This window comes from Phoxinus phoxinus (genome assembly GCF_949152265.1).
Source record: "Phoxinus phoxinus genome assembly, chromosome: 12".
Lineage (NCBI taxonomy): Eukaryota > Metazoa > Chordata > Actinopteri > Cypriniformes > Leuciscidae > Phoxinus > Phoxinus phoxinus.
Genome location: NC_136887.1, coordinates 4,796,942 through 4,810,849, shown reverse-complemented (window position 1 = coordinate 4,810,849; position 13,908 = coordinate 4,796,942). Strand labels below are relative to the sequence as shown.

Below are 13,908 nucleotides of genomic sequence, written 5' to 3'. Positions count from 1 at the left end.
AATTCTGCTGTATTCAGCACAAACTCTGCTACAATAATATGTGAGCAAAATGGAAGTTACATGTTTGCATTTTATAGAAAAAAATATATTATGTGTGGTTAGTAAGTTTTGGGAAAAAAATTGTCACTGCAATGAGCCCATATAACTCATACTGAATAGTTTGGCACAAGACTTTTGAGTTACCATTCTTGTAGGCTAGAATGTTTACTACAAAATGATGTGAAAATCATTCTGACTCTTTCACAAAACAACAATATAACGATTTAAACTTTGTGAGTCAGTTTTTGTGCCAGTACTGCTTTATGCGTAGGGGTGTTGATGGCCATGAATATGAATGAGGGGAGACAATAGACACTCCCCCAATGGCTAATGCCCCATCAAGGTGCTGTGAGGCAGAGAGGAGAATCTGAGAATGAGAAGAGATTCAAAGGTTTTGTTTTTTAATCTGTTTTTATTGTAATTCCTCTATGTGGAGGAACTAAATGTTGTGCCTCACAAGACCACAGTGCTACCGTACATATATAAACATATAGTACCAGTCAAACGTTTGGACACATAACCATTTTTAATATTTTTGGAAGGCTGCATTTATTTGATAAAAAATACAGAAACAACAGTAATATTGTGAAATATTATTACAATTTAAAATAATGATTTTCTATTTTAATATACTTTAAAATATAATTTATTTCCTTGATCAAAGCTGAATTTTCAGCATCCTTACTCCAGTCTTCAGTGTCACATGATCCTTCAGAAATCATTCTAATATCATGATTTGATAATCAGCTATTATCAATGTTGGAAACCGTTGTGCTGCTTAATATTTTTTTATAACCTGTGATACTTTTTTCAGGATTCACTGATTAAAAAGAAAAGCATTTATTCAAAATAGAAATCTTTCCTAACTATACACGGGTTTCTGTGCAACGTCATCACGTAGATGCGCGCGCATCTAAGAGGCAGAAAGCAACAGTCTTTACGGCTATATCTAGCAGAAGCAGAGATGACGCGGAGCTGTTGTGCTGTAAACTAACCTAAATGCATAGGGTATGTCATGTTTTTATGATTCGCAAACTTAGTTGGACAATTTCATACTAGTCAACTAACTAACTTTTTACATAATGTTATATTAATATGCAAATGAAACACAAGCAAACAGATTCAACTCTGAAATTGCAGTTTATTATTGAGTCAACAAGATTTTACAAACAATGCGAAATCTACGTTAATTACAATGTTCTTTTACAGAACTCGGCATAACATATAGCGGTCTTGCCTCTTGGATGCGCGCGCATCCGGTATTGTTTGTATACAAGAAACCTATGTATATAACTTAACACATCCTTTCAAAAAAGAAAGAAAGGTATTGTATACTGTTACAAACTGTCACAGTGTCTGGTGGTTCCCTGGGTTTAACATTAGAGGTCTCAGTTTTCACGGTGTCTAGGCATTTTCACTACACTTCCCATAATCCTGTCTGTCACTGATTCTTCATTGCCTTCAGCTGTCTCTCGTCACCTTGTTTGCACTTGTGTATATATACCCTGTCTGTTTCAGTGTTTGTCACGGAGTCCTTGTTTAATGTCCCCACACTTCCGTTCCTGTTGCTGCCCGTTTGTTGTTCATGTCTTGTTTCTTTGGATTGCTCTACTGGATTTTGACCCTTGCCTGGACTGGTTTTGTGAGTACGGATTTCCCCTAATAAATACTGCGCCTGGACCTTACCTTTTCCTGTGTGTGTGTCGTGACAGTACCCCCTCCACTAGGAACGCCTCCTGGCGTTCCCAGGCAACCCTACCTGTCGATTGTAATCATCGATAAGGGAGTGATCCAGGATGTCTCTAGCAGGTACCCAACTTCTCTCCTCCGGACCGTAACCCTCCCAGTCCACCAGGTCTGGAATCCGAAGTCGCGGTCCCCTCCGCTCACGCATTCGTCCAGAGGTGCCGCCGTACTTGGACTAGAACCCGGGAGACTCTACTCCAAGCAGGGAGGCGCATGAAGGCCAAGGCCGATCGCCACCGGTCAAAGCCTCCCGTCTACGTCGTGGGTCAAAAAGTGTGGCTTTCTACCAAGAATATTCCGCTCCGCTCCGTGTCTAACAAACTAGCCCCTAAATTCATTGGCCCGTTTCCTGTCACCAAGATTATTAGCCCGGTGACAGTCCGACTCAAACTCCCTCCTGCGTACAGGAGAATTCACCCCGCCTTCCATGTGTCTAAAGTCAAACCCGTATTTTACTCCCACATTAATCCGCCTGCCCCGGTTCCCCCCCCCGCCGCGACTCGTAGATGGGGAACCCACGTATTCGGTACACCGCATTCTGGACTCGAGACGGAGGGGACGCGGATTCCAGTACCTGGTGGACTGGGAGGGTTACGGTCCGGAGGAGAGAAGTTGGGTACCTGCTAGAGACATCCAGGATCACTCCCTTATCGATGATTACAATCGACAGGTAGGGTTGCCTGGGAACGCCAGGAGGCGTTCCTAGTGGAGGGGGTACTGTCACGACAGACACACACACAGGAAAAGGTAAGGTCCAGGCGCAGTATTTATTAGGGGAAATCCGTACTCACAAAACCAGTCCAGGCAAGGGTCAAAATCCAGTAGAGCAATCCAAAGAAACAAGACATGAACAACAAACGGGCAGCAACAGGAACGGAAGTGTGGGGACATTAAACAAGGACTCCGTGACAAACACTGAAACAGACAGGGTATATATACACAAGTGCAAACAAGGTGACGAGAGACAGCTGAAGGCAATGAAGAATCAGTGACAGACAGGATTATGGGAAGTGTAGTGAAAATGCCTAAACACCGTGAAAACTGAGACCTCTAATGTTAAACCCAGGGAACCACCAGACACTGTGACACAAACAGACTCATGGGCGAATGTGAGTCAACAGAGCTCAGTTGCGGTCCAGTTTCCCGTGCGGGCAGGAATCGTGCAGTCTGTGCAACCATGTCAACATCAGTCTCAGTTTTCCATGACAGGGTGGACTTGGACCTGTTGCTTGCCTGCTTGTTTGCTCTCTTCAGGACAGGTGCTTGGACATGTTCATTGTCACATCTGTTGATAACACAATCAAAGAAACTGTATTATTATCATTATCAATCACTAATGGCCATGGATAAAAAAAAAGACAACAGTTTTTGTAATTTCACACAAGAATAGGTAGGCCCTACTTGTATATTATGACGATGTAAACACAATTACATTTCATCAGTAAAATATTACGTGTGTGCACTTACTATCATTCTCGAGAACTGAACGACACCTGCGTGTCCCTCTGCGGTGCTGGAGATGCAGACACATTCCTAAAAAAATTAAAACAACGTTTAGCATACATTATCCAAAGATGGGCGATTAATGGGTATGGACGCACAATGCATGTAGTCTATGTATCTGTTGATGGGCCATAGGACGGAAAAATATCTATTTATTGGCCATAGACCGCGTCACCGCGAGCTGTTGATGGCCATATAGACAGCACGCATTTAGAGCACTTCAAACATTTACACCTGTATTCACAATCATCTGTGGCAATATTTTAGCAAGATAAGTGTCATAGGTTAACCAAAACCGAACATTTATATATACAAATATAATGTCTAGTATTTAGACAGTAGGCCTATCACATTTTACCGGAGGCTGAAATATATTTGCACAAAATCATATTTACACCAAGCAGATATTCGCAAATAAGCTAAATTACGCAAAAGTCAGTATTTTTAGCATGATAATCAGTGTCATAAGCTAATAAAAACGGAGTGAAATATAATACAAATATGTTTAGAAAGTAATATCACATTGAAACGACCATATACACAAATGTTAGGGATATTGTAAGGCAATCTTTCCTGTAAGATGTCAAAAGCTAACCAAAACTAAGCAAAATATAGTCTGAAAATTCACATTAGTTCTATATAATCAGAAAAAGAATTAAATAACACTAAACAACTTACTCGAACTTGTATCCTCGGTGGGATTGTCATGATTCATGTCTGTGTTCCCCTGTCTCGTCCTATGTTTAGCAGTTCCCCATTATGTTGATTAGTTCCCAGGTGTTTCTTATTAGCCACACCCCCTTATCTTGTTAATCTTGTTTGCCTTTGTATTTATAGCCCTTGTTTCACTTGTTACTTTGTCAGTTGTTGTACATGTAATGGTTGCCTCTGTCTCTTATCTGTCTGGTTTTGTTCCATTGTTCTCTGAGATCTGTTCCCTGTTTAATGTGCGACTTTATTAAAATACCCTGCGTATAGATCCTCTGCTTCGCCTGCTGTCTTCAATACGTTACAGAACAACTGACCAACGATGAATCCTGCGGCACAGATTGTGTGTCTCCGTCAGGGAGACCGGCCCATAGAAGAGTACGTGAGAGACTTTATTGAACTGGCAAATGTAACGTCAATGGACTCTTTGTGCCTCATGATATTTTTTAGAGGGGGGCTATCTGAGCCACTCGGGTCAGCCATGCCACTGTACGATCCTCAGTGGACTTTAGAATTGTATATTGAGTTGGCCCTGTCACTGAGCGGTTCAACCTTTACTGTGGGTTTGGCGGACGAGGAGCCCTGCAATCCCACAGTACCCGCCAAGCCAGAGTTTCTTCACGTTAGCCCTGCCGAACCTGAGCTCCACATCACGCCTGCCGAGCCTGAGCTCCACGTCACGCCTGCCGAGCCTGAGCTCCACGTCACGCCGGCCGAGCCTGAGCTCCACATCACGCCTGCCGAGCCTACGCTTCACGTCAGTCCTGCCGAGCCAGAGCCAGAGCTTCACGTCAGTCCTGCCGAGCCAGAGCCAGAGCTTCACGTCAGTCCTGCCGAGCCAGAGCCAGAGCCAGAGCTTCACGTCAGTCCTGCCGAGCCAGAGACTGTGCACGCCACGTCCGTTCCTGTTCCTGAGGCGTGTCCGTTCCTGTTCCTGTGCCGTGGTCTCCGCTGTGGCCTCCGCCCTGGCCGCCCGATGGGTCGTCTGCTTCGCCCTGGCCGCCCGATGGGTCGTCTGCTTCGCCCTGGCCGCCCGATGGGTCGTCTGCTTCGCCCTGGTTGCCTGAGAAGCTGTCTGCTCCGCCCTGGCCGCCTGAAGGGTCGTCTCCGCCCTGGTCGCCTGCGCTGCCTGCTCCTCTCTGGTCGCCTGCTCCGCCCTGGTCGCCCGTCCTGCCGCAGTCTCCAGGCCCTCTGCCACTCCATGGGCCTGGCCCTCCATCCCGCCCCCAGGTCCACCTCCGCTCCACCACCCTCCTGAACTATTATTTTTTTGTTTTGATGGGCGTCGGGAGCCGCCCATAGGGGGGGGGCTATGTCATGATTCATGTCTGTGTTCCCCTGTCTCGTCCTATGTTTAGCAGTTCCCCATTATGTTGATTAGTTCCCAGGTGTTTCTTATTAGCCACACCCCCTTATCTTGTTAATCTTGTTTGCCTTTGTATTTATAGCCCTTGTTTCACTTGTTACTTTGTCAGTTGTTGTACATGTAATGGTTGCCTCTGTCTCTTATCTGTCTGGTTTTGTTCCTTTGTTCTCTGAGATCTGTTCCCTGTTTAATGTGCGACTTTATTAAAATACCCTGCGTATAGATCCTCTGCTTCGCCTGCTGTCTTCAATACGTTACAGGGATCAATTCGCTTTTGAAAATGCAGCCGTTCTCCGTCTGAGATGCAACCGTTTCTCTGAGGAAAAGGTGAGTTCTTCCTAGCTGTCCAGAAGAATAATCTGAAGGTCGACTTTACCGGAGAAGCGTGCCATCCTCAAAACGCGATGAACTATGAGTGAATCTGACGAGAAACTGCGTGTTTTCATGACATTGATCGGAGGGCGTGTGCGATGCGTATAGATCACCTCAACTATTACCATGTGAATAGCGCCGGGAGGCTTGTCGGCCTCAGCTCATTAAAAATAATGAAGAGAGAACGAAAAACTGCGCCTCTCCTTGGTTTCAAACGGATTACATAAACTAAGAATATGTGTTTTTTAATATAAATTACTTCATTTAAAAGAAGAGAATTCTAGCTTCATAAAGACAAATCTCTCGTTCCTGAGAGACAAGTATTCGCTGAGTCACAGTTCATTTTCGGACGCGTTTCAGAATGGACTTCCCTGACAGAGAGAAGGCAGAACTCGCATCATGTTTATTTTTCTTTATTTGGCGAAAGACACAACACTTTGTTTTTATTGTGAGTATACACAAAAAAATAGAAACTTAACTGGATCGAATGATGTAAAACACTTAAATGTAAGATCAAAACCAACAGAGTATTTTGAATATCTTTTGCACTGATAAGAAACAAAGCGAGCAGATCACGCCGGCGTGATTGCCGACCCCAGAGGGTTAAGACGCTGATTGAAAAATTGACATCTGCCCCAATCCTTGCTTTCGCAAACCCAGGACTTTCCTATGTCTTACATACAGATGCCCAAAGGGAGGAGCTTGGTCCAGCTCTCTACCAAGAGCAGGAGGGCAAGTTCTGCGTGCTAGCATATGCCAGTAGGGGTCTTTAAAAAAGTGAGAAGACTATCCTAACCATAAATTAGAATGTTTGGCCTTGAAATGGGTCATCTGTGAGAAATTCAGTGATTATTTCTATGGCACTAAATTTACTGTTCTCATGGACAATAACCCACTAACATACTTGCTGACCACAGCAAAACTCGATGCAGCAGGACATCGCTGGCTTGCGGTGTTATCTACTTACAGGTTCAATATAAAATACAGAGCTGGATCTGTCAATAAGGATGCTGACGGATTGTCCAGAAGACCGCAAAATCCACCAGAGGAAGATGATGAATTATTTGAAGAAGAGAGGGCTATCGGAGACTTGAAACGGAGACTATGCAAGGAAACTGAGGTGATCTCCACCGAATTACTCTCTGCAGTGTGTGAGCGTCATTCGTTTGTCTTGTCGAGCGACGTGTCAGAGTCCTTGGCATTGACTGCTTCATCTGCCCCTGAAAGTTTCACCACCACAGGGTACGAGACTATCTCTGGAATGATTGGTACCAAGCTCAGAGGGAGGATTCAACTTTGAGAAGGATAATTTCTTTCATGGAGCAAGGTCAGAAACCCAACTTCCGAGTTGTAGCAACACTGACTTTGAGTATAAATTGGAGAAATTAGCACTCAAATGGGAAATTAAATATTCATGGGTTTTGATGAATATTATTTGCATACGCCCTAAAGTGGTTCCAAATATGGGCTTGTACCGCCTTGACTATATGAATATGTATCAGGATTACTCGTGACAATAATTCATACAGAGAAAGGGAATGATTTTAATCAGTCGTACTTGGAAATACAACTTTAACCACTAATGCGTATAACATATAATATTTACATCAACACTTCGATCCGTTTAGTTCTTGGCAAGCAAAATTACATCCATATGGCCATAATGGAGATAACTTACCCTCCAAGAGATCAGATCGGCAATATTTAAACTATGCAATGTTTAAAAGTATTGTAGAGCGTTTAAGGTAGCATAGAAAATCGGATCTTCATTGACTTCAGAAATATATGGATTCAACAAACACATGAACTCAGGTAACGATTAATGTAATTTAATAAAGGACACTTTAGCGTACATACACGGTCCAGAGGATATCTTAACAATATGCATAAACAAAACAAATGATTATAAAACGATTACGTAGCGTATATATAGTAACACGATATTAACCAAGAGAGAGATAGAGAGAGAGAGAGAGAGAGAGAGAGAGAGAGAGAGAGAGAGAGAGAGAGAGAGATATGAGAGAGAGAGATGCTTTCGAGGTAGAGAGAGTTGGAGGAATTACACAGTTTAAGGAATACTTTCAATAATCAAGAGACCAGAGGATTCTCAGACAACCTTAAACTAGCCTTTGTTGCAAAGATCAGATCGGAATGAGCCTACTGTATTGTCGTTGGAAAGCCGTCTGGTACGTAGCGTTGTTTCTTTTGGAGCCGTGCGGGCTTCCGGGTTGCGTCACGTGGTTGTTTGGAGCCGAGTGGACACACTAGGCTTTTCGCTCGTTAAAACGCTGGATCAAGGAAGTGGCTTTAAAACTTGTATAAAAATAAAGACTTAGTCTTAGAAACGGAAAATAAACGGAGAGCAAGGCTCTCTGAAGCGAAGTTGAAGCTAGGAGTTAGAGAGACTAGCCGTTTAGACTAGAACTAGAGACTAGAGTAGGAGGACTAGAATTGTAGAGCAGAAGTGAAGCTTCTCGGGCTCATTTCCAAAATATGAATGAAACAGGAGCACGCCTATTCTGGGCCTGGGAGCCAATCATGAGTGGGGATTTTGTGGCGCCAAGATTTCCTTTGTCTGTGACGGTACGCCTATTCAGCGCGTGGGGAGAGGTCAGAGTTTTATTCTGACATTATTCTGCACATCAGTAAATGTTTAATAATGCATAATAGATTGTTTCTCAATACAGAGTCGGGGTCGTCTAATTTTCTGGTTTACAATCATACCAAATTTGACATCGTTAGATCATGTTAAAGAGAACTATATTGATTTTTGGGTATTATGCGCTTCTACTGGTTGTTTTAATCCGGAAAACGCGCATTCTACGTCAGATTCTGCATGCTTGTTAATCGCCGTTTCAAACAGAATGTTGCATTCTCACAAAAAGCGTTTTTCTCACTTTCAGAATTCTTGTGCGTGTGGCTTTGTTTCAAACCCCACTGTGTGGGTGTGTGTGAGACGGAGGGGGCGCGCAGTTGACCTGTTAACCTAAAAGGGTGTAAAACATGTGTCTGTGTGCGTGTGTTTAGCTTTGTAACAATGCGTGAATAGCTCTTCACGACGGGAGGTCCGTGCTTGAAAGACCCCAGACGCTGTGTGCGTCTTCGCCGTACGATAAATTAAATTAAAAACTCCGGGGGTACCTCACCTTATCTGGGAGAGAATCAACTAAAAAGCTTTCAGAACGCGTTAATGTCTCTGGTAGAAAGGGAAGAAGACACTATGGAATGCATTAAATGACAAAGTCTGTGTTTTGTCTACGTTTAGAAACCTGTCAAGAATGCTTTTAGCCATGCAACAAGTCAACAAATAGAAAATGTATGCTTTATCTATCACCATCTGGCATTGGTGCTACAGAGTGTTATACCGGTGTTACGACCCGTGAGGTCTGTGTATGTGTGTGTGTCGCGTGCGCTCTTTTTCTCTCCCTCTCCTGCAGGTGTCTGGAGGTTGACGCAGATAATCCCGCAGCTGAAGCTGATCAACGGAAATCAGCGAGGTGTATAAACAGGGCCAGTGAAGTGCTCTGGGAAAAGGAGATCCCTCTTCCTTGTTGACGTCTGTGTGGCTCACTGGATTGGAATTGCTGTGTGGACTATTGAGATCGGCTGGGTGCAGCTGATCGAGATCTCTTTATTTTTCCCTTGAAGTCTGTGTGGATTACTAAACGTTGACTACTGTGTGAATTGCTGTGTGAACTAGATCGGCTGGGTGCAGCTGATCGTGATCTTTGCCTTGTGCCGTCTCCGTTGAGCCAGCTGACGGGCCAGTGTTTGTGATCAGCTGGAGAGGTGTGGTGAGCAGCGGGCTGTCCTCGTGTGTATTGCATCTGCGCGGCGGGAGCCGTGGATACTTTCTGTGTGTTGTTATATTTTTCTAGTTAGCGTCTTCGTTAATCAATAAATACACAAACTTGACACCTGTTTCGAGTCATCCTTGAGTTTTCCATCCTGGGTATATTTATTTGTTTGTCCCAAAAACCCCTAGACAAGCCAGGGACGTAACAAAAGTGGGGTGCTCGTCCAGGATTTTTGGAAAACTGGGATGCTTGTTTCATGTGACATGTTGTGGATCAGGTTTTTAAACCTGATGGTATATTCGTGATTTATTTCGGTGTAGGCTAGGTATAGCTATAGCATATGTATATTTTGTTTTGGTTGTTTATGGTGATTGATGTTTCCCTGAGTAAAACTTCCACTTGAACTGCTTCCTCAGCTTAGCGTAGGGTAGTGTCCAGCTAGGCTGAAATAGCCTTTCCATCGGGCACTAGTTTATTATTTTGCATTTTTTATTTTTGGAAGCAAATCCTGGGCGGAGACTACGTTCTCCAAAGGGGGCTGGCGTTTCAGGGTTTCGACCGCTGATGTTTTGCCTATAAGTCGCCTCGAGCCCGGCACGCTTCTGAAGATAGATAGGTAAGTTTGGTGAGGCAGGTGCTGAGGAGGTTTGTTTTGTGGAGGGGAAGGGGTGATATTGAGTCATTGAGTTATACTATGTCAATTTAATTAGTTGTTTTTCAAGTGGTTTTGTCATGGCAGCGTTTGATTTAAAGGCGTTTGTGTCTTTTCCAGATTTTAACCAGCTGGATAAATGCAAGAAAATTGAACTTCATGATATTGCAAACTATTATGAGATTTCTGTATCCACTTCTCTAGGGAGAGCTGAACTTAAAGCGGTGGTCTTGAACGGACTCCTCAGTAAAGGGGTTATGGCATTACCGGTACCTGTGAGTGATTTTGATCCAGAGCTGAGTGTGAGGGGGGACCAACTTGCTCTAGGGACCCCCACTGGTCAACAGAGGATACAGACAGGTAAGCCTGTAACAATGCCCAAATATGTGCCATCTTCAACTGAGTCATCCCCAGGTTCTATGGAGGATGGCCGGTTAAAAGTTCGTTTGTTGCGGCTTCAAATAGAGAAGGAAGAAAAGGAAAGAAATTTCCAACTCCATCGAGAATTGGAATTAAAGAAACAAGATGGAGAAATAGCATTTAAAATAAGACAACTCGAACTGCAGGCAAATATTGATACTGCTCGCCCTGTTACTCCTGCCAGTGTGTCTCCACAGTCTGCCAGTGGGTATGATGTAAGTAAATATATTTCTCTCGTGCCTGTTTTTCGCGAGACTGAAGTGGAAGCTTATTTTGGGGCATTTGAACGTGTTGCTGGAGCTTTGCGCTGGCCTAAAGAGGTGTGGGCCATTTTACTACAGTGTAAATTAAGCGGTAAGGCCCAGGAAGCATGTGCAGCACTGTCAGTTGAGGATGGGTTAAATTATGGCCATGTTAAGAGTGCTATTATGAGAGCTTACGAGTTAGTACCGGAAGCATATCGACAGCGTTTTCGTAGCTTACGGAAAACTCATGATCAGACATTTACAGACTTTGCTCGTGAAAAGGGTATTCTCTTTGATAGATGGTGCACGGCATGTAAAGCAGATGATGTGGCCTCTGTACGTGAACTTATCTTGCTTGAGGAGTTTAAAAACTGTTTGCCAGAACGTACTGCGGTTTATCTAGGTGAACAAAAGATTGTTTCCTTGCAACAGGCAGCCATATTTGCAGATGAGTTTGCGCTTCTGCATAAGTCCACCTTTATTGAGCGAGATGCCCCTCCACGAGCGGGCCTTCAAAAGTCTGAACAGCTAGCTCATAATTCTCCTGACAGTCGTCCCAGAATAGCTTCCATTCAAAAGGCAGACAGAGTATGTTTCTTTTGTCGAAAACCTGGACATCTAATTGCTGAGTGCAGGGCGTGGAAGGGTCCGCAACCTAGTCCAACGTAAAAACAACCAAAGGGGGGTTGATTAAAATGTCTCCCCAGCCCCAGAGGCTGGAACCAGAGATGTGTGAGACTGATGATTGTTTTAAACCTTTTATTTTTGAAGGTTTTGTTTCTCTGAGGAGGGTGTGTCCCATGATGATCCTGTCAGCTGCAAAGTGGATGGGGTCGAAAAAGTGACGGCTATATTATCTCTACCGACTCCTACCACTAGACGTGAGCTTAGGCGTTTTTTAGGAATGGCGGGATATTATAGATGTTTTTGCCAAAATTTCTCTGTGGTAGTTGCTCCACTCACTAGACTGTGTAGTCCTTTGGTACCTTTTAGGTGGGATGATGGGTGTGATCAGGCCTTTGGGGCTGCCAAGTCTCTTCTTTGCAGTGCACCTGTGTTGGCGGCGCCCAATTTTTACCAACCGTTTTACTTAGAAGTTGATGCTAGTGCAACTGGAGCTGGGGCGGTGCTGATGCAGCGAGGGGAGGGAGACATGTGTAAACCTTTGTGTTATTTTTCAACTAAGTTCAAGAAACACCAGCTGAACTATTCCACCATAAAGGAGGAGACATTGGCCATGCTCCTTGCTCTACAGCACTTTGAAGTGTATGTAGGTTCAAGTTTCTTGCCAGTCACTGTTTACACAGATCATAACCCTATTGTTTTTCTAGCCCGCATGAACAACACTAACCAACGGTTGATGCGTTGGGCCCTTCTTGCTCAAGGCTACAACTTGCATATTAAACATAAAAGGGGAGCAGACAACATCTTGGCTGATGCCCTATCCCGTGGGTAAGACTAAAATTCTTTAACATATAAGGGATAAACTTTTATGTGTTCTAAGATACACACTATATAAGTTTGTTCTTATGGGTGGGGGTGTTACGACCCGTGAGGTCTGTGTATGTGTGTGTGTCGCGTGCGCTCTTTTTCTCTCCCTCTCCTGCAGGTGTCTGGAGGTTGACGCAGATAATCCCGCAGCTGAAGCTGATCAACGGAAATCAGCGAGGTGTATAAACAGGGCCAGTGAAGTGCTCTGGGAAAAGGAGATCCCTCTTCCTTGTTGACGTCTGTGTGGCTCACTGGATTGGAATTGCTGTGTGGACTATTGAGATCGGCTGGGTGCAGCTGATCGAGATCTCTTTATTTTTCCCTTGAAGTCTGTGTGGATTACTAAACGTTGACTACTGTGTGAATTGCTGTGTGAACTAGATCGGCTGGGTGCAGCTGATCGTGATCTTTGCCTTGTGCCGTCTCCGTTGAGCCAGCTGACGGGCCAGTGTTTGTGATCAGCTGGAGAGGTGTGGTGAGCAGCGGGCTGTCCTCGTGTGTATTGCATCTGCGCGGCGGGAGCCGTGGATACTTTCTGTGTGTTGTTATATTTTTCTAGTTAGCGTCTTCGTTAATCAATAAATACACAAACTTGACACCTGTTTCGAGTCATCCTTGAGTTTTCCATCCTGGGTATATTTATTTGTTTGTCCCAAAAACCCCTAGACAAGCCAGGGACGTAACACCGGAAATGGAAAATCCATGGGGCTGTTTTGCACCAGCTGGTTCTGCCTCAAAAGTGCAGAGAGGCCATCTTGGCTATGAGCGTGCACTTGACCTAGCTGGTGCTAGATTCTTTTGGCCAAAGATGGCATAGGATATTGGGAACAGATGTTACACCTGTGAGAGATGTTTTAGGACGAAGCCGAGCCCTCAAAAAGCCACTCCCATGGAATCCATATAGACAGCTTATCCGCTTGAGTTACTATGTAAGGATTATTTGTCTCTCGAGCCTGACAATCATGACACCAGAAATATACTGGTCATGACCGACCACTTTACCAAATTTGCTGTGGCGCTACCGACAAAAGACCAGAAAGCTAAGACTATTGGCAAAGGCTTTCTGGGAGAATTTCATTGTCCGTTATGGGTAACCAAGTCACCTCCTTAGTGACCAAGGAAACAATTTTGAATCCCACACCATCAGAGAGTTGTGTGCCCTTGATTTAACATTCAGAGCAGCTGAACTGATGCCTGGTGACCAGGTCCTCATGAGAAATTTGAGTTTTAAAGGGAAGCACAAACTTGCAGACCGATGGGAAAAGTGTCAGGGTTTCGGGTAGGTGGAAGTAGCGAGGACTCAGGTGCAGAACAATGGGCTTTTATTAATAATAAAAATAAAACAGAATACAAACAAAACTACCGCGTGGGGGAAAACAAAAGACTGTACTGTACTGTACTCGGCAACAGGATCTAAGCAGGACACAAGGGATACATTAGACGACGATCCAGCACAGGAGAGCACATGGCACAAGGAAACACATGACAATCCATGTGCTCTAGAGCAGGGGTTCCAAAACTTTTTAGCCCGCGACCCCCATGATAAATGCGCTGCTGCCCTGCAACCCC

At 44.3% G+C, this 13,908-nt stretch overlaps 1 protein-coding gene across 4 annotated transcripts; it reads left to right on the top strand.

The window, feature by feature from the left end:
- Window positions 1-9,108: 9,108 nt before the first annotated feature.
- Window positions 9,109-12,966, top strand: LOC307008140 (uncharacterized protein). 4 transcript variants are annotated; one of them, XM_079630774.1, is made up of 2 exons: window positions 9,109-9,523; window positions 10,388-12,966. In XM_079630774.1, exon 2 carries the CDS (start codon window positions 10,441-10,443, stop codon window positions 11,515-11,517), a length of 1,077 nt encoding a protein of 358 aa, XP_079486900.1. In that variant the 5' UTR covers window positions 9,109-9,523; window positions 10,388-10,440; the 3' UTR covers window positions 11,518-12,966. The 4 variants fall into 4 exon arrangements, with proteins under 4 accessions (XP_079486900.1, XP_079486897.1, XP_079486898.1 ...); XM_079630771.1 differs by having other exon boundaries at window positions 9,948-12,966; XM_079630772.1 differs by having other exon boundaries at window positions 9,109-9,590.
- Window positions 12,967-13,908: the final 942 nt, after the last annotated feature.

Excerpts from the sequence above, each read along its gene's own strand:
- LOC307008140 (XM_079630771.1), top strand. The coding sequence starts at position 10,264 with ATGGCAGCGTTTGATTTAAAGGCGTTTGTGTCTTTTCCAGATTTTAAC.